The following is a 21,063-nucleotide window of genomic DNA, read 5'->3' as shown; positions in this document are numbered from 1 at the left end:
CAGAAGAAGACAAGAACGAAGACATGTTTGAAATGAAAGAAATGTTTCAGCGTAAACAGACCATTCCTAAGGAGTTTGAAGGCAACAAGGCCCCCCTCCTTGACAACAACACACAGGGACAAAGAAGTCTCCTCTTCAAGTTCTGCAAGGTTCGTGGAGAGACTGAAGCCATGGACCAGCAGAACAGGGTCTTGGCTCACCAAATAGATGAGCTCAACCTCAGGCTTGCCAACAGCCGAGATGTAGAAGAGAAATATAAAGAGCTGAAAGCTAAGAGAAAAGCAGCAACTGAATTAAACAAAAAGCTTCAGAAGAAGGCTCAAGAGCTGCACATAAAACTTCAGAGTCAAATAGCCCTGGAGGAAAAATGCAAGTCTGAAGAAGACGAGAGACAAAAGATGGTCCAAAAGAATCGAATTCTCGAGCAAGAAATTGTTGGAATTCACAGGAGATTTCAGGACCGAGAAACATTGGAGGAGGAATACAAGGCAATAAAAACGGAGTGCAAAAGCCTGAGCCAGCAGAACGACATCCTGCAACAGAGGGTTCAGGACCTCCTTCAAAAAATCTACACGTACGATCAGTTGCAAGAGAAATATAAAACAAAACAAGAACAACACAAAGTCCTAAGCAAACGCCGTGCCAACCTGCAGCAAGAAGTTCAGCAGTTGACTGACAAACTGAAAGACGAAGGCCAAATGAGGGCTCAGTATCATATGCTGAAAAACCAACATCATGCTAATATGGCTGACTGTCGTTACCTCGAGGGCAAAATCCAGGACATGACAGCAGATTACGAAAGCGTAAAACCTTGGCTGGACAAGTTTTACACTATGAGAACGACTTGCCACAAGAGGGAGGGCCTCCTGCGCGAGTACCACACTCTTCTCAACAGGCTCAGTTCCATGGTGTCAGGACACATCTCAGCCAGCAATTATGAAGCCATTATGAGCTCAGGAAGTCCTTAATTCAAGGCCAACAAAAAGGATACAAAGCTGTCAAAGTGGATAAAGAGGCAACATGTCAACAAAGCTGCAAGAGACAAACAGAAACAAACAGACAAACAATTGGAGAACTGTACCACAAAACAAAAAAATGAGTATATAAGGAACATCGATGGTGTTTAAGAACACATTGAAGGGGTGAACCAGGGGTCCCAGTACTCGGCCAGAGATGAGTCTTGACTGACCAGAGGGGTACTGGGGCCAACAAGTGTGCTGGAAGTGCGGCTGCACTAAACTAAACATCTGGGCTGATGAGAGGTGCATCGGGGCTGCATTGCAACTTTACTATAAGAAAGTCAAGCTTCTTTCTTTCTTATAGTGAAGCTGCCAACAAATAAGATCCCTGCCTCGTCCCTCCTGCATTTTTATGGGTTCATTCTGTGGGACTCTGGGGGTTTTCTCCCATATATATCTCATTTACAATGTTCTCTGCTAAAGCTTTTGATTCATCACCCGAACTAAAAAAAAAATAAAAAAAATCTGCAAACAAAACAAACTGCAATGTCTTCCACTTCACATATGTCGTTGATAGAAACAATAAAGAGTTTAGGCCCCAAAACCAACCCTTGTGTGACTCCACATTCAATTTTCATACACAGATGTATTACCAGCAAACTGTATATATTGTCGTCTGTTATCTAAATAGCTGCTTAACCAGCTTGGACAATGTGGACTTACAAGACACTAACTAACTAACTCACATTACATTACAAACAAAAAACGTTGTCGTCTGTACCAACCTCTACAAATAAAATCAGCCACACAAAAGGTTCCCTTCCTGAAACACAGCTCAAGTTTTATTTATCATATAATCATCCAGAAAAATTCATCAGAGATTAGTGTTGCCCTTAAATCATAATATAAAACCATAATAAAACATCAAATGGACTTAGTTCTCAGTCTCACCTAAATCACATAGCAAACAAGGTCTTTTCTCTTCAGGCAGTAAACCTGCCTGTTTCTATAGCAAACAGTAATGTATCTGAACGCCGCTATGCACACAGAGATCTTTGACTTTTGGATGAATTCTGCTTCACATAAGGCACTGTAGTTATTTTTCATCAGACAGTATGAATATGTTCTATATGTTCTATAATTTAAAAATTAAAAAATATATAATACTGCACTGAAGTTGCAGGAGTTCTCAACGGTTATTTGTTAATCATCAACATTTCCAGTAGTTATAATAGTTCTTTGTTCGTCTTCTCTCTATATAAATCTAGGCATCTTTGTCTGTCTGTCTGTATGTATGTATGTAACTTTTTCCTTTGCATATCTTGAGAACCGTTCATCTGATCTACTTCATACCTGGTGGATGGATTGCTGGGGAAACGAGGAAGTGCAATGTTGATGTGTGAAGTTGTTTGGATGAGCAGTTCTCAAGAAATATATATATAAAAAAAACCCTCATAAATAATAAATAATAAATAATAAATAATTGATTTGCTTCTTCTTCTGCCTGTGAGGTTAACAAGCGGAAATATGGACAGCGCCACTCTGCCTTTGCAACCCACATTGTGGTCGGAGTTGGAATTACACTCGTAGTAATGAGAACTACCATAGAGAATGAATTGAAAAACTTTAGAGAGATGAGGTCTATTCCCGTTCTTCACACGAGGAAACTTTGCATGTATGTTAAAGAGAAGTTTTGAATGGGCAATACAGTTCTTCCAATCAATTTCAGCAAAATTGTAGTCTCCAGATATTCTGTGTGTAAAGCATTTAGGGAACATCGGTAAATCGTAGTGTCTACCGATAGTCTGCAAGAGAGGCATTTAGGGGACAGGCACTCTCTAGGTATTGAGAAATCGGCCCGTTCCTAACAGGCACGTTTTGAATGGGCACTGCACTAGTACCTTTATAAATGGTCATGTCCATCCAGCCCAGTCCTTCCTGTTGGTATCCGTTCATGTCATCAGTGAAGGGGTATCCTGCCTGCTGCCCCGCCTCAATAAAAGCCTTATGGAGGGGATGGCTGGTCTTCCCTCGGGACACATGAAGAGGTCCGCAGCCTCCCCGGTACCTACAGTAAACACATTGAACGTTTCACAAAGATGAAAGCAGTTCCATTTTCAGTATGGGAATAATGTACAGGTATTCAATGACCAATATTATAAAGATATGAATCATTTTGTTTTCAGCAGTGCTACCTTTCTGAAAAGAACTGTTCAAGTAACTTGTTCAGATAACTTTCATGTGAGCATGTGTAAATAGTTATATCAAAGTCCTCACAGAGACAGCCTCAAAAACATCCCAAGTTGTCCTCAGCTGCTCCCTGCATGTGTTTTGTAAAGCAACCTTCTACTTTATATCTAAAATCTTTCAGATAAAAACAGTTTCCAAAGCTATAAATATGAATATTTAACACATAAATATATAATAATGTAAAAATGTCCTCACCTCCAACACACTGCTGTCTATTCAATGCTAACATATGCCAAAAGAATTATGCAATTATTTTATATTTATTGTCTTTCTGATGAAATGCAGACATTTGCACTACCTCCACAATACCCACACTGCTGACAGCCAACAGACTTGTCACTGACCACATGTTGAGTGTATGTCTTGCGGCTTAGTTTAAACACAAACAAAGTGACAAAATTTGGTGCTGTATTATTCAGTAGAAGCATTACATTAATCAGCTACTGCACAATTAGCTTTCCATGGAGGCATGACATGATAAAAGTTCTATTAAAGTCTCTGATAACTTAAACACATTCAAACCTTCAATTTAAATGTGTGTAATGTACATAACAAAATCTGATGTCTGTCTTTCACAATGACACACACGTTTCACTTCTGCCTGTGATAGACTTCCCAGAATGTTATATTTGTTCCTAAACCACAAAAGGCTTTATCATCCTTTTTTAACGAGAATATGCAATCTCCAAGTTTCAAGTGTTTCCCTGCATGTTTTGCTGACATTAGATTTTTGACGCACTTCATTTAGACTGTGATGCCCATATGACCAGGTGATGACGCTTTTGGTCACTACACATTTGCATGTAACATTTGCGACATTTTCCAATCACCCAGGATGCATTTTGAAGTCTAATGAGCCTGTGGAACCAGAGCATGAGGCTTCCTTTTAAACTTGGTCCATATGCATATTAAAATTATTTTATATTACATAGTTTATACACAGTAGGATCCAAAAGTCTAGAAAAAGTCTTTCCCATTCAAGTGAATGGGAAAATAGTCTCAGACTTTTGGGCCCTACTGTATGTTATATATTTGCACGTAAGTCAAAGTTACTCCAAGAGCCTTTGAATTAAAAAAACGCTCTCCAGATATTTTTGTTAGGTACCTGTCTTCTCCCAGCTCATGACACTGAGCTTTCTTGAAATAAGGCAGACAGTGTTCGTAATCCCAGCCCTCTGCCCCTTCTCTCTGCCAGCGGTTGTAATCTTCGGCATGCCCGCGGATGTACACCATGGCATTGAGTGAAGAGGACCCACCCCAGACACGCCCCCTTGGCCAGTACATCACCCGGTTGTCCATATGGGCCTGAGGTAAAGTGTGGTAGTACCAGTTATACCTGAGGAAAAATACAAAGAAATACAGCATGTCATCAAAATGGAAAAGACAACTGTCAGCTTATTGGTTTTGGACAACAACAGTATTATAATATGTTGTTATATTGGGACTGATATCAGAAGTCCACCTTTTATTTATTGTGGCTTTAAGAGTCTAAAATAACTTCTGTTAATATTTGACTTTTTGTGCATTTATAGAAACTGTAATAATTCCTCTTCTCTAATGACGGAGCTGATGGCCAGAAAGACTACTCAAACTGTAACTTGAGTACAACTGTATGATTTGCATTTTGCATTTCACAGGAAGGCTTTTGAAGATGTATTTTTTGGTAAAATGTCAAAGTGTCACAGAGGTCATGTGTGTTTGCACATACGTGAAAACAGTGTAGTAATAATAATTGACAGCCACTAAAACAAATAACAGTTTTATACATCTGCACCTTAACATTTCAAGATCAGTGAAAGACAAGTGAAATATCTGAACTACTTTACTTTTCATCACAGAGGTTGTAGGTCAGTGCAGCTGGCATGTGTATCTTCCATGAGAGTCGTGTGCTGCCAAGCAACATGTCTTTAGGCCCTGCCTCCAGCAGCAGCACAGACTCATGGTCATCCTCTGTAAGGCGGTTAGCTAGGACGCAGCCCGCTGACCCCGCTCCAACAATGATATAACTGTATGACGGCGTTTTCTGATTGGCTGCAGGTGACATTGAAGAGTTCCAGTGAGCAGCTGTGGCACTGAAGCATCTGTAATGGTTGGAGGAGGAAGAGCAGGAAACGGAAGGGCCCATGTGTCTCGTCCTTGGGACAAACTGACATTCTGGCAAACAGGTAAACAGGCACCTGCTGTCTCTCATAAATCTCCCTCGAGTCCCGGTCACAACTTGTCGGGCTCCAGTTTGGCCTAACATGGCCAAAGACAACATCCTGGTTCTGGGAGGGTTCTTTTCATTCACTGGTCAGCTGTCACTGAGAACAAGAACACATGTTAAAGGACACACTGAAAGGGGGAAGCTGGAACTGGCACTAGTATGGTGCTGGATGAAATTTCCATGTCCAAAATTAACACTCATTTGTGTATTGTCCTGCTAAATATGCAAATTGTGGTTCCAGAGCCTTAAATAGACTTTTGTTTGTCATTTTGGATCCCTTGCATCATACTCATTACTTTTTGTACTTGTACTACTTTTTGCCTTGTTTGTCATGGCTCATTCACTACAGTAAAGGAGAAATCTTTGTGTTTTGATCTGCCTGATATCTAGGCCTAATGGTTACATTTGATTTGGGCCAACAGGGAGAGTGTTTGTCAGTAAGAATGTAACATTCTTTTCTGTTGCAGCCTCACTTTGTGAGTCACCCTGATAAGATCCTAAAGTCATGTCTAGCCAACTTCACTAATTTATACTAATTTTGTTCAGAGGAAGGACAGAAAAAAAGCTTGTGTCTCCATCTGTGCGTGTGTGTGAGAGAATATACGAGAGTTTTTATGTCCTTTCCGTGTAAAAGGCTACAGAGAAAAGGCTGCAATAAACTGTTTTGACAATAGTTTATTTGTGGAGTATTCAGTATCGCGTTTACTCCAGGGGAAAGGTGTTACAGTTACAGTCTTCCTATTCAAGCCGGGCAGGCATATCTAGGTCAGCTACTCACAGCAGTTTATTGTCCAACTGAACTCAGCAAACAGCCTGATATGTCATTAAGTAATTTAACTTCTTATAAAGCGAGACACCACAAAATTCAAGAGTGGGAAACATCAAGGTGTCTCCCAACTTTTTACAAGCAATGAACTCAAATGTATCTTTTAGGGCTGGTTTGCATTGATGAAAGTCCAATTTCGCAACCGCTAGCTTAACGCTATCAGTAACGTTATAACAGCCTGAGTCAATAAGTCTGCTCCATTGCCTAACCGAGTTGACTACACTTTAAGACAGATGTATGCCTGATTCAAACACGTTTTAGCCACTACAAACGATTTAAAGGATGTTTAAAAAGTGTGTTTATAACCTTTACAGTGGTTCGGCTGATGGTGACAGCGATGTTGAAACTTCTTTCGGGATGTGTTTGGCCGCTACGTTTGTTTAGTTTTACTGTTTATCCGAAGCTCGCAGCACAACATGGACATCACTAACCGTTAACCTACTTCACAAACATAATTTACGTTTAATATAAAACAACGTGGTACCGGAGGTGTGTAACGGTAATGTCAACACAGAGAGACATGAGGAGTTGAAATAATAAGCAGCAGACATAAGCAGACCTTACCGTGCCCGATCTAGTTTGACCAGAGGCGACGTCACGGTGTGGGCGTCACCTCGTAAAGACGTAAAGTTATATTTTAACGGACCAAACCCAGTGAGTCGTTACAACGGAGTCATCATTTGACACACAACAGGTGGGATGCTACATGGACTAGTCAGGGCTGAAGTTTGGTAGGGACCGGGGTTGTAAAATTGTACCTGTCCCTCAGACGTGTGTTCTGTTTTTTAGGCAGCCAGGTCTTCATGATGTGGAGGGTCTCACTTATATTCTTTCTTTACGTGGCGGCTCAGGTGACATCGCAGGAAACTGTAAGTTCCCAGCTTTCAGCGAATGAGACATCAATGATTTCAGTTAAAAGTAACAGTGAATTAAATTATCTTTTTTTTGGGGGGGGGGGGTGGGTTTCTTTGCAGAAAGTGGAGTGTCGTGAATCGCTCGGTATGTTGTGATATTTTATTCATACTTTGGAGTAGAACTATGACCTTTAATGTCAATATGTTAGTTTAAAAATCTGAAGGCACCATTGGAGCAATTATAGGTTTTGACCCAACTAGGTGTTTGTTGGCCAATATTTTGTTTGATTTAATTTTTACGTAGGATTTTGATCATAATTGGACACTAAAACTTCCTATGAGGTTGTTACAGGGCTGGTAGCTCTTTCAGACAGGATGACACAAAGTCAGTGGCTTACATATAAGCCACCAAAGTGTGTCAAAAATAGACAAAAAAAAATATGAAGAAAGAAATTAATATGAAATAAATTTTTTTTTTATTCTTTTTATGAAGGCCATGGTTAAACAATAGATTTTTATTTAAAATGTGTGACTGAAATTGAACATCAGTAGCCACACTGGTTTTCAACACATTTTTCAACTTCATTATGCTGATTTCCAGATTAATGCGGATATTATGCAAAAATATAAATATAAATAATCATTTAATAACGATTTTTACATGTTTTGATGGTCACAGAAATTACAGAACACTTACTTAATATGCTCTTTCTCTCTTACTCAAAAAAGAAGTTTTATGTTGCTTCAACCACCTTTAAGCCTTGTGGCACTTGTGTCAGGTGTAACATGGAACTGAATATTGAGGCATTTACTCTCAATGGATTCTTCTTGATCTCCTGTAGGATGTACTGGTGGATTGTACCTCATTTGAACATCGCTTTGGACAAAAGCATCTGCCAAATTTATAATGTAAATGTAGCCTACATTTCTGAATTAACAGAGGACATCTGGTTAAATAACATAGACACCATCAATGCATGCATTAAGCAACACTGTTATCTCTTGTTCCAGATCTTCCTGACCGCAATGACAACTCTCCATCTTTGCTGGCGGATTTGAAAGCCGAGCTGGTGCCAATGGGAAGTAAATATATGATTAACGTAAGCTGGGCAATCAACATTGATGGTAGGAGACAGCACTTATATAGTTATATTTTTTTCCACATGGAAATTTATAAAACCACTTGATTTGTTGGATTTAAGACAGTATCTTATTGATTATCACTGATAATCTGCTACAAACAACATAAGTTCTTACACCTACAGTCAGTGTTTATCCAGTGAATGTCATTGTAGCGACTACTGGCAACAATGTAAAAGTCGCTGAGAGGCTGAGGTTGGGCCTTGTTTGCAGTTTGTCTGACACACTACCAAAAAGATTCACCGAGATCAAAAAATAAGTTTAATAACTTTTATTAATGAAAAGGATCAACTATAATGTGCACAATATATACTCAAAATAATCACAGCGATCAGGTGTAAAACAGCGGTCAACAAAAAATACGACGACCCACTCACCCTCTGTCTCTTTCTTACCAGTCGGCATGCAGGTGAACAGGTGCTTATATTAACTATCGGATATCACCACCCATATCCATGTGACCTGATTATCAATCACTGTGATCATGCAATAATAAATAAACCAAAATAATCCAAAATATAAAACAAAAATTACAACTTTGCAATTCATTCAAACTTGAAAATGAATCCATTCATGGCTCCTACACGCCAGCCCCTAATTATTAGGTTATAACATAATAATTATTCACATTACAAATGTTAATAGGAGGCATGAAGCAATTAAAAGCTCAATAATCAAAGTCCATAAATTTACTTTACATTTTCGATCTTCTTTCTTCCTCCCGATCCTGTACATGAGTCATAAGTCAGTAAGACCAGAGGTTACTAGCACATAGTCTTATCAGAGTGATCTTTACCATCACTATGTCTGTCAGTCAAAAATCAGAGTCAAAATGGAGGTCAAAGTGTCACAATGTGCATCAGCCACTCCTTATCCAGCTTCGGCCTCCTGTAGTAGACAGACTTTGGTTATTGGTCGGTCCAGGCAGCTGCTCTTTGTTTTGATGCACACCTGACACACAAAACCTCTCCTGTCTGGAAAGGTTTGTAGGACTCTTCCCATGACCCAGGAGTTACGAGGTGCCGTGTTATCCACTATAAGCACTATATCTCTAGGGATGAGGTTGCGCTTCACTCCTGACCACCTCTGACGCTCCTGCAGTTGAGGTAAGTATTCTTTAACTCATCTTTTCCAGAACAAGTCAGACAAGTACTGGACCTGCTTCCATCGCCTATGAGCATACATGTCTGTCCCCTGGAAGACTCCTGGTGGCAAAGATGGTAAGGTCTTCAAAAGTAACAGGAGATTTGGTGTCAATGCCTCCAGGTCATTAGGATCTGTGGATGCTTTAGTAATTGGACGGCCATTGATGATGGCTTCCACTTCACAGAGAACTGTGAGAAGGCCGTCTTCGTCCAAGTTTTGCACTTTCAAAGTGGAATTGAGGACTTTCCTCACTGATCTAATTAACCTCTCCCAAGATCCTCCATGATGTGAGCCAGCCGGGGGGTTAAAAGTCCATTTTATTCCTTTCTGAAGAAGAACACCATTAATCTGCAACTGATTCCACTGCTCAATAGCTGTTCTCAATTCACGCTCTGCTCCAATGAAGTTTGTCCCATTATCAGAGCGCAATTCCTGAACTTGACCACGTTTCGCTATAAAGCGTCTGAGTGCATTAATGAAAGAGTCTGTGTCCACTTCAATGTGGATTGCGTGTATGGCCAGGCAGGTAAAAATGACTCCATACCTCTTCACTACACTCCTCCTGCTCCTCACCTCGAAAAGTCCGAAATGGTCTACTCCAACACCAGTAAAAGGAGGTTCATCTGAATTAATTCTTTCATAAAGGTAAGTCTGCCATCTGCTAGGACACTGGCTGAGCATTCAACTGTCGACAGATGATACACTTTGACAGAACTCTCCTTATGGGTGTACTGGCACCAGTGATCCAATATCTCTCACGCAGTTTGGATAACGTGGTTACGACCACCATGTCCCACCTCTTGATGAATGTGCCTCAGAAGACTGGCTGATATATGTAAATCCTTAGCCAGTATTATGGGATGTTTAGTTTCTGCTGGCATAGATGACCTGCTGAGCCGACCACCAACTCTCAGAACACCATCCTCCATCAGTGGGCAGAGTGTGTAGATGTGACTGTGCCCCTTCACACTTTTGCCCTTTTTCAGCCTGGAGAATTCCTCTGGAAACCTCTTCCTTTGACGAAGCTTGATGATCTCCAGTTCAGCCTTATCAAGCTCCCCCACTGATAGACAACTTGAAACTGTCTTTCTCTTAAAAGTTTCCATGTCCTTCTCCAATGAACGTCTTTGTTGGTCCGTATCCAAGTCAGACTGTGCAAGAGCCATGCTCAATATTCTCCTCTTCTGACAAACAGACAAGAGCCAAGTCTTAAATCTCAAGATCCAAGCAACATCATCCCAGCCAAGTGCTCTCCTGCACAGATTCCTTAAGATCTTCTTCGCTGACAGGACGACAGGACTCAAGATACCAAGAGGGTCATAGATGGAGCTAACTGTTGAGAGAATCTCTCTCCTGGTGAGTGGTCTGTCCTTGATCACAATCTTGAACTTAAAAGTATCAGACTGGATACACCATTCCACCCCAAGTGCTCTCTCTACTGGTAGCACATACTGGTCCATGTCCAACCTTTTCATATCATTAGCTCTGTGGCTCTCAGGTATCACAGACAGAACATCACGCCTTTGTGAGCTGGAATCCACCTTTAGCACAGATGGAGACGAGGTCATGATAAAGTGACACTGCTTCCTCCACCGAAGCCACTGACACAAGACAGTCATCAACATAGAAACAATGTAGGTCCTTATCCACCACTTCCTGGTTGAACTGTTCTTTGTTGTCCTCTGCACATTTTCTGAGGGCAAAATTGGTGCAGCTGGGAGACGACATCGCCCCAAAGAGATGCACCATCATCCTGAAGTCGATGAGATCTTGATTTAAATCCCCATCAGGCCACCAGAGGAACCTCAGCAAATCAACATCTTCCACTGGCACTCTTACTTGGTGAAACATGGATTCAACATCTGCCATGATCACCACTGATTCTTTCCTGAATCTGGTCACCACTCCTATCAGTGAACTTGTAAGATCTGGTCCCTGTAGGAGCTGAGCATTAAGTGATGTTCCCTGGAAACTCGCTCCACAGTCAAAGACAACTCTGATCTTTCCTTTTGTAGGATGGTAGATGCCATGGTGCGGGATATACCAGACCTTGCCATCACTATGTTCCACATCCTCTTCAGGCACCCTTTCAGCATAACCTTTGGCAACAAGGTCATTCATGAAGGCCATATAATCAGCATGAAATGAGGAATCCTTCTGAAGCCTCTTGTTCAGGTGTAAGGCACGCTGCTCAATGATTTTCTTATTATTTTGCATGCTAACGTCCCTTTTCCTCAGGAGGTAAGTTGATCTGATAGTGGCCATTCACTTGCTTTGCTGAGTTTGTGACCAGTTCCATAAACTTTTGATCGTCTCTTGACATGCCAATTTGTTCATCCATGCTGCATTCAGGGAAATCTGCCTTAAATTGCTGCTGCCAAAGTTCGTCCAAACACACAACTGACACTCTGTTCACTTGTAACTCTGGCTGCTCACAGTCCATTGCATCTCCACTGTCTCCTTTCAGTGGTCCGTTCACAGTCCAACCCAGCATTGTCCCTATTGCATATGGTCCATTATGAACACTGCATATGACTTGCAATGGTTCCAAGGCCTTAGAAACATTTGTCCCTATCAACAGCTCAATCCCTGCCTCAATCTCAGGCAATTTGACATGTTTTAAATGAGGCCATCTCTGAAGATCACTCTGTCTCGGAATGTTCCCCTTGTGAACAGGCATGCACACCTGCGTGTAAGCCTTGGGCAGTTCACAGAAGTGCTCCTCATTCAAGCCAGCTACCTCCAGGCCCTCCTGATGTGACTGCTCACAACTCTCTCTTGGCCCATTGTCCGTAAAAGAATATGTACCTTCTTCCCTGTAAGGTCAAACTTGTGCATCAGAGACTCTGTACAGAATACTGCTGTACTGCCTTGGTCCAAGAAAGCATAGGTGGTGACAATCTTGCTCCCCTTTCTGGATTTGCACTTGCACTGGAACTATGGGAAGTTTACAATCATGATCACCAGCCGCAGTAAGACCACTTGACACCAGAGTGCTGTCCACTGACACCTCTGCTTTCCTCTCAGCTAGGTCAGATTCCTTTTCCTTTGGAGGAATGTGAAGTATGGTTGGATGTTTAAGACCACATTTTGCACAGGAAATCAGTTTTCTGCAATCTTTGCTGATGTGTCCAATACACAAACAGCCAAAACAGACACCATTGTCCTTCAAGAAGCCAGTCTTCTCTTTATGTGCTCTTTTCCCCAACTGAGGACACAAATCCAATGCGTGACCTCCTCCACAGCAAAGACATGTCTTCCTTTCAGTTTGAACATGTTCCTTCCCTTTGGTTCCAGGTTGAGTTTTGTTTCCCACAGGGGCTACGGTGGTAGCAAAACCAGTTCCTTTAATTCCAGAACGAGATTGTGGATTGTGCTTGCTTACACCTTTGTTTGTTGTCAGTGATGGAGCATCCTGTATGTTTCCAAACACTGGGTCAGTTAAGATTCTCACTTGTCTCTCAATGAAATTAGTGATATCGATGAATGTAGCTCTCTGGCTACGCCTTTCTTGCAGTTCACAGGCTACAGTTCTCCACTTGTCCCTAAATTTGTAAGGCAATTTCCTTATAACAGCCAGCATATTGGCAGGCATGTCTAGCTCATGCAAGTATTGCACCTCTTCCATGGCATTACAGCATCCTCTGAGGAAAAAGCTGTAATCTTGAAGAGCTTTTATATCTTCAGTTTTGATCGGAGGCCATGACAGAGCCCTTTCCATGTATGCAGATGCAACCTTCTGCTCATTTCCAAACTGGTCCTGTAATAAAGCCTTAGCGTTAACATATCCCCTCTCTGGATCAATGTGCTGGCAGCTTCTAACAAGCTCTTTTGGATGACCCTTAGTGTGCTGCTCCAGGAAATAGAGTCGGTCACTGTGGCTCACAGTGTTCCTTTCTACACCATCCTCAAAAGCCTTCATGAATGCATGATATTTTAATGGATCACCATCGAAAGGTTGGTATATCTCGCTTGGGCAAAGATGAAAGACATTGCTGCTGTATCAACAGTGTAGTGATTTCATTTTGCTTCCTCATAATGCCAAGCATGTTGTTTTGGTCTTCATTTTCTGGACCCATATTTGCATATGACACATTTCCATATTGCATTTGTGTAGTTGCTTGAGCATCATGATACACTGAATGTTGCAGGTGTACATGGCACCCTACAGACATAGGCTTCAAATGAAAGAACTGAGATGGATTTTTCTCCTCAGGCCTTGCTCCTGTATCCAGGTGGTCACGTGTGACTTCCTTTTGTGACATTTGTGGAATAAATGGATTTGCCTTAGCACTGAGGGTTTGTGTTTTTCCTTGTCTTTTTTCCAAATAAGAATTCATTCCATCTGATTGCTTTGTTATAGAGGTTTTCCCACTTAGGATGCTCTGAGATCTGAACACATTTAGCTTAGCCATGTGTGTAGCAATTTCCTCATCCAGTTGAAGCTGCTCCTTCCTTTTATGTAGTTGTTCCTCCTCTTCTTCCAGTTCGTGTTTGTCCTTCAATAATTTTTGTCTTATCTTTAAAGCTGCCAAGTCCGCCTCAGCTTTAAGACGTGCAGAAGAAATACTAGAAGCAGCAGACTTTCTTCCTGTTGCAGAGTTTTGTGATCTGGACACTCTGCTTCCCACATTTGACACACTGTCACTTGGCTTTACATTATCTTGAATATCATCTGTCATGATTATGGATGCAGCCTGCATTATTACTTGAGGTTCATCGGCTATTTGAAGAAAAGACATCTTCATTGATTCCAACAGGATCAGATTGAACACAACTGTCATTGTGGAGCAGTTCCTCTGGTTCACTCAACCACTGTTCAACATGCCCTTTAAATGTGTTGCTGTATTTCACAATGCTGGAAAACCATTCATTTTTTTTCCTCTGTTCATCCTCTGGGAGTAAAGCAATCAACATATTATGTGACATGTTGGCATTTTCACAAAGTTTAATTAAACTCTCTAAAAGGGGTTGTACATGAGAGACATTTTCCCTTTTTTTCATGAATGATTTCATTTGTGGTATGAGCCCTTTAATTTTATTTTCAGTCATTTTGCGTTCCCGTTGAAGCTTTTCAATTTTATTCACCAACGCCTTTGCAGTGAGTTGAGCTTTTCTTTTCCCACACTCCATTTGAGAACTTGCAACACCAGCATTTATTTGACTCATTTTTCCTCTTGAGTTCCTTTTCGATGTCTTTTTCAATACATTATTTGTGCATTTAAGGACACATCCAAAGACCGAAAGGCAATTCATCCAGCAAACATTTCCACATCAACAGCGCAGCGGCAACTTCAAAGAGACCAAGCAGAGATTCCTTATTTTTGCACTACGGAGATAATTCAGCACCGGGAAACCATACAATCAGGTTAATGCCAACACTCCGGGTGAGCCACCTCTCAACCGGTAATCAATCAGCCAGTCATCCCCAGCGGACACACAGCAGTGAATATGCAAGCCGCATTCCTTCCATTAATACACAGCTTAATGCGTACAAACACCGGTAAGCCTACCTGGCTTCTGTGGTTGGCTTTGACTGCGGCTCCTGAAGTTGTAATAGTTGACAGCCGGTGCCTTCTTCAATCATTTACCCCCGACGATCGCTTTGTTTAATCCCCTTCCAATCGATCCTTGAGCCCATGCGTCATCCGGTGATGTTTATTTTAATGCCGTTTTTTGTTGACAAAAATGTAGCGACTATTGGCAACAACGTAAAAGTCACTGAGAGGCTGAGGTTGGGCCTTGTTTGCCGTTTGTCTGACACGCTACCAAAAAGATTCACCGAGATCAAAAAAATAAGTTTAATAACTTTTATTAATGAAAAGGTTCAACTTATTATAACGTGCACATAATATACTCAAAATAATCACAGCGATCAGGTGTAAACAGCGGTCAACAAAAAATACGACGACCCACTCACCCTCTGTCTCTTTCTTACCAGCCGGCATGCAGGTGAACAGGTGCTTATATTAACCATAGGATATCACCGCCCGTATCCATGTGACCTGATTATCAATCACTGTGATCGTGCAATAATAAATAAACCAAAATAACCCAAAATATAAAACAAAAATTACAACTTTGCAATTCATTCAAACTTGAAAATTAATCCATTCATGGCTCCTACAGTCATGGTAATACCATAACATGGTATCCTTGATGTATTATACTCTGAGGTTGTTGTTCTCTATGGTCAAGTTGGTAACCTCAGTGCATGAACTGGTAATGATGTCCCTCAGTTATTTAATGTCTGTTTGGTAAAAGAATTTCTTAGTTCTGTTTCCTCAGTAAATATGGTGTCAAGACTAGAGCTGCAATGATTAGTTGATTGATCAATTAGCAGCCAACTATTAAATAATGCCAACTATTTTGATAATTAATTGTTTTGAGTCATCTTTTAAGAAAAAATGTCAAAATTCTCTGATTCTAGCTTCTCAAATGTGAATATTTTCTGTTTCTTTAGTCTTCTATGACAGTAAAGTGAAGATCTTTGGATTGTGGACAAAACAAGACATTTGAAGACGTCAAACTGGGCTTTGGGAAACAGTGATCTACATTTTTCAACATTTTTAGGACCAAAAAACTGATCGTGAAAATAATCCTTAGTTGCAGCGCTAGTCAAGACTGTCAAACTTGCTTAACATTTCTAGAGGTTTCAGATTCTCTTCAGTGAACTTCAAGGTGGTTTACTGCAAATAGTGAAAATTCCACAAAATGGATGTAATGAAATAACTTAATAATGGAAATCATTCAAAATTGATAATTACATGCTCTGCCACAGATTTCTGAAGAGCATGTCAAAGATGAAAGTCAGCCGACACACTTTCTCCTCAATTTTATATCACTGGGCATGGAAATTTTTCACTGAAACCCAGAATAATTAAAGGCTTTTATGTATGAGGCAAAAGCCACATAATGCTAGAGAAAAACTAAGGTGTTCAAATTGATGTTCAACAAAAGATGTTGAACTTTTAAAAGAATTAATAAATTATGGATAAACAAGCCTTCACTGCAGTTTACATATATGAAGTTGAGGACACTACTGAAGGCCAGCTGATAAACTGATAATGTGAACTCTGATACAAACCCTGTCATTTTCTGTCTCCCTGCAGCTAGTATCGAATATCTGATAGGCACTCGTATCACAGGTGTATCAGTGTACTTCTGTGAATACAACCCACCTTTGGCCAAGACAAACCTCACTGGCTCAAAGCAGGTAACATACAGCCACATGATTATATTCATAATCCATACATATTAATTGTTGTTTTGATACATTTTATCATTATGGGATGTTGAATAGGAATGAAAATACATTTTAGTTTAAGCAGTGATTGTCCGCACAACGTGTGTTTTAAATGATCGACTTACGAAAGGACTGTGAAGGTGAAAAGATCAAATGCTCTCTAATTACATATTTTTATTGTCATCTTTTCAAATCTAGAAATGGTTTCATCATTTAGTAAGCGGATTCACTGGCCCCAACACGATCGACGCTGCCAATCTCCCTTTGCCACCACTTGGGAGTGGTCCGTCTTACAAATATGCCGATATTGAAATACCTGATACACCACAACGTAAGTTCATTTTTTAATTCACTACTTTATTGATACCCAGCAAAGAAGCATCAAAAAGTAAAGACAGCAAGAATAAACAAACAAAAAAAGCAAAAAATGTTTGGATTTATTACATTTCCATTTGAGTATTTTTGGTTACTTTGTTAACACTGTCAGGCATGAAACTTAGTGCAAGTCAAAAGTATTTAGTTAGCAACATTGCACTCAAACTATGTTGTTTTGATAGTACAGAATAATGAATTGAGTACATTTTACAGGCTTATCATCAAACATGATGGGTATAAAATATGTAAAAGACATAAATATGTTTTGTAATCTCAGTCATGGTTACTCTGTTGTTTCCATACAGGCAGCATGAACTGAAAAGTTTTCAAATGTTTCAGCCTTAGTGTCTGTTTTCTCAGCAGGTATGACACACCAAACCCCAAGTTCTACTCAAGTTACTACAGGTGAGCAATCTCATGTCTTGTGCAAGTGTGTATGTGTGTATATAAATCATTATTCATAACAAAGATGTTGCTTATTCTATCTAACAATACTTTTTAAATATTTCACTCCAGTTAAGATCACTACTGAGATTCCTACTTCAGGTGAGACTTCACAATTACTGAAAGTACAGTTGAAAGTTTTTTCTCTTTTTCTTTAACCAAAACAGATAAATTTATTTATATATATATATATATATATATATATATATATATATATATATATATATATATATTAATTTCATGGTGGTTTGTGTTTCCGTCTATGTAGATAGAGAAGTTTTTCCATACAGTCAATAAAATTGCTCCATTCACATCACCGTGAATTCATAAACTGATGGTCACACTGAGCCTGACAGCAACCTGCAACACAAGAGCTACAGTTTCTGAACAACAACACACATTAGTTTTCCTGCTAAAGCCTCCTTCTTATCAAACTTACAAACATGAACACACATCTTGTCCCGCACCTCAGCTCGTTGAACGAACCACCAAACAAACATTCACTGAGGAAAAGTCAGTTAAGACAGACTAACGTCAGTTTGCAGGCTAGATAGTTAAGTAGCTGCTCAGCTGCTGCACATTAAACACCTTATAAATGTAGCTGAAAATGACGATGCTGGTGTGGTCCTTACTCTTCATGAGAACAACACACTGTCTGCCCATGGCTTGTAAGTTTGTTTACTGCTGAATGTCAGCCTGCTAGCTCCAGTCAGTCAAGACATAGACACCAAATGCCCCTCCAGTTGCTGAGAGGAAAGAGGGCATTTCTAATATTTCCCCAAAGATCTTTTTTTCTTTCCTTAAATAATAAAAAAATGATTGACATTAAAATTAAAAAAACATCTTTGCATAAAGATACAACTAAATTGATTCCAGTTGGACTTCAATGCACCGTCAGTACATACAGTGAATCAGTTGAATCTCAATATAATTACATGATGTAAAATAAGGAATGTGTTTTGTGTGTAAGTGTATGTTTTTCCTTGCAGAACCAAAAACACCATTCACCAGCATAGTGGTGGCAGCCATTTTTGGAGGACTGGCCGGTTTGATGATCCTGACTACTTGCATCATTTTCTGTAAATAGACTTTTAAACACTTTTAAAACATACATTTATTAGGAAGATGACTTTGGCACCAACATTTCAGATGATAAATGAGAACTTATTCTCAGCAACATGGTTTACTTCAATGCAAAATCTGATCTAGAATGTATTATACCAATGCCACATTAGCAAAAATGTTCCCTTGTAACAGATGTATGGGCTCATCTGCCAATCTTGTACACATATTTGCATATGTCATCAATTACTTACAAAAACTTTTACAGCAATCTTTCTGTCAGACTGCAAAGACCTTAGCTTTAATTACCCTACTGGCAAGAGGTCTTATTGTTATCTTGAAATGGAAACATGCTTCACATCCTAAATTTGAAGGTTTGATTAAAGACTCATATGTATCAGTCTTTTTATACAAATTGGAAATACCCTCCATGTTAAATATAAAATGTTTGACACTGCTACCCTGTGCTGAGGTTACCTTACCACTCTTTTCCAGTGTTTTGTAACTCCCAAGATAAAAGCTGTGGAACAAACTTCGCCACATCATTGAGTTTCGAAAGGTTGTCTACATGTCCCATGGCTCCTGTCTCTGTCCTCGTGGTCTACCCTGCTGAGAATGTGGCCTTCCAGCGGGCTGTGGTAGCCTTGGCAGAGTTCCTGCAGTGGCACAGCGGCTGCAGTGTGGCTATCGACATGTGGCAGCAGGGGAGGATCGCAGAGCTGGGGCCGATGCGCTGGCTGGCAGAACAGGTCAAGGCTGCAGAGAGAGTGCTCATCGTCTGCCCGCAGGTAGAGACTGTAAAGTTGTCTAATTTTTTATAATTAATTTTTTTACTGTCTGACTAGAAGTGATTTTAGTGATGATTGTTTTTATTGTATTGTATGATGTAACCCAAAACTTTAACTTTAACAAAAGTAAAGTGGGAAAAAAATGGAGTACATGCCACTGAACATCAAAAGGAGATGACCTCTGAGCTCTCATGTATGGATATGTATATACCAGGAGTTCACCTGGTATATGCCTGGGAAATCCTTGACATTTTGTAATTATGTGTAATTTATTGTCTCTCCTCTCCTCTCCTCTCCTCTCCTCTCCTCTCTCAGCCCTCTTCACAGCCCAGCCACTCTCCTCCCAGCCACAGCTCCCCAGAACTCTCCATCCCAGCTGCAGCTCATGACCTTTACCCCCTGATTCTCAACATGGTGGCAAGTCATGCGAAGAGTGCCATAGAGCTGGCTCGGTTCTGGGTGGTGCAGCTGGGTGAGCAGAAGGACAAGAGGCCCAGTAACCTGCCGCTGGAACTGGGGTCCTGCAAGAGTTTTTGTTTGATGAAGGACTTGAACAAGCTCTGTGAGAGTCTTTATACTCAGAGGCAGGATGACAAGAAGAAGACATCAGATCTGATCTTAAGACCACGGATTTCCTACAGTGAGAAGAGTACAGTGAAGTTAAGAGAAACTGTAGAAAAGCTAAGCGGACATCAACCAAGCATTCACGGAGAGGCAGAACCATTGAAATCTGTGATCACCTCTGGTTGAACATGTGTAATGAAAATGTTTAAACTGATATAGTTTAAAGGGTCAATGAATTAGTCAAAGAAAAGTGATTTCATTATGCTGTTTTCTAAAATGTATTTTTTATTCTATTTTTTTTACTGACATAGACCTGTTTATTTTGAATAGCAAAACACTGAGTTGAATACTGCAAGGTGGATACTCAGTATTTCATCTCTGGTATGTAGCACCACCTACTAGCCTATTTATCCATTTTGTTACAACACCAAAGTTGGCTATTCTCGTTGAGGAGGAAGGTGTGGAAACCTGCCACTGACATGCTCTGTTAGTGTTTCATCTGTCGTCATGATCATGTAGAAATTGTAAGCTGCTTCAAGGTGGATGAACACCAGCACAACAAAGTCTGTTACTTAATAGATGTAAGAAATAATTCATTTACTGTATTTGATTGTTATGATGATTTAATCTGTAAGCTTTAATTAAAGAAACCAGAATATATTTTCTAATTTGCTACCAACTAAAGCTAAAGGCTAGATGTTATATTTATTACATTATATCATCAAATCCCTCAGGATTTTTTGTTTATTTTATAACTTGTGAAATATTAATGGAATTTTTTTACTACTCTTTGGAAAATGTACCTAGCTAACTTTTTTAATCCAGACTCAGTTTATAAAGTTGAATGGTGGCTCTGTGGTTTGCACTGTTGCCTCAAAGCAAGAGGACTGTGAGCGCAAACCCAACCTGACCAACTGCAAAGTAGTTTGCATGGTCTCCGGTTTCCGTCCACAGTTGGAAGCTATAAATTGCTTGTAAATGTGAACATGTTTTTTCATGTCTATGCTATCCCTGTGATATACCGGGCAGATTTTCAGGGTATACCTTGTTTCTTACTGCTGCATGTTGGTATAGGTTCATGCGCCCTGCAACCTTGAAAAGAACCGGTTATAAAAAAAACTGATGGTTTATATGGTCCTTCGAATTGTGTCATCAAGTAGTATTTGAATGCATTGAGAAACATTAATTAAAATATAAGCTTTA

General features: G+C 40.1%; 2 protein-coding genes across 7 annotated transcripts in view; one reads left to right on the top strand and one right to left on the bottom strand.

Annotated features, from left to right (window-relative positions):
- Positions 1–6,889, bottom strand: part of chdh (choline dehydrogenase) — a 19,575-nt gene extending 12,686 nt beyond the window's left edge. The window contains exons 1-4 of one of the 3 annotated variants that reach the window (XM_044351906.1): positions 6,806–6,889; positions 5,036–5,512; positions 4,315–4,545; positions 2,861–3,027 (exon numbers count right to left, since the gene is read on the bottom strand). In XM_044351906.1, coding sequence (XP_044207841.1) covers positions 2,861–3,027; positions 4,315–4,545; positions 5,036–5,469 — 832 coding nt within the window. In that variant the 5' untranslated portion in view covers positions 5,470–5,512; positions 6,806–6,889. The other 2 variants (XM_044351908.1, XM_044351907.1) reach the window with 2 other exon arrangements.
- On the top strand, positions 6,859–21,063 carry LOC122982549 (interleukin-17 receptor B). Of its 4 annotated transcripts, none has more exons than XM_044351912.1 (11): positions 6,859–6,935; positions 7,031–7,110; positions 7,216–7,240; positions 8,107–8,220; positions 16,494–16,597; positions 16,826–16,958; positions 17,366–17,407; positions 17,519–17,548; positions 18,436–18,525; positions 19,004–19,296; positions 19,612–21,063. In XM_044351912.1, the coding sequence occupies exons 2-11, from the start codon at positions 7,045–7,047 to the stop codon at positions 20,044–20,046; spliced, it is 1,332 nt and encodes a 443-aa protein (XP_044207847.1). In that variant the 5' UTR covers positions 6,859–6,935; positions 7,031–7,044; the 3' UTR covers positions 20,047–21,063. The 4 variants fall into 4 exon arrangements, with proteins under 4 accessions (XP_044207847.1, XP_044207845.1, XP_044207849.1 ...); XM_044351910.1 differs by having other exon boundaries at positions 17,363–17,407; XM_044351914.1 differs by lacking the exon at positions 6,859–6,935 and adding an exon at positions 7,938–8,004 and having other exon boundaries at positions 7,051–7,110; positions 17,363–17,407.

This window comes from Thunnus albacares, chromosome 5 (assembly GCF_914725855.1).
Source record: "Thunnus albacares chromosome 5, fThuAlb1.1, whole genome shotgun sequence".
Taxonomy (NCBI): domain Eukaryota; kingdom Metazoa; phylum Chordata; class Actinopteri; order Scombriformes; family Scombridae; genus Thunnus; species Thunnus albacares.
Note: the sequence above shows the minus strand (reverse complement) of the source record. Positions and strands in the feature narration are given on the sequence as shown.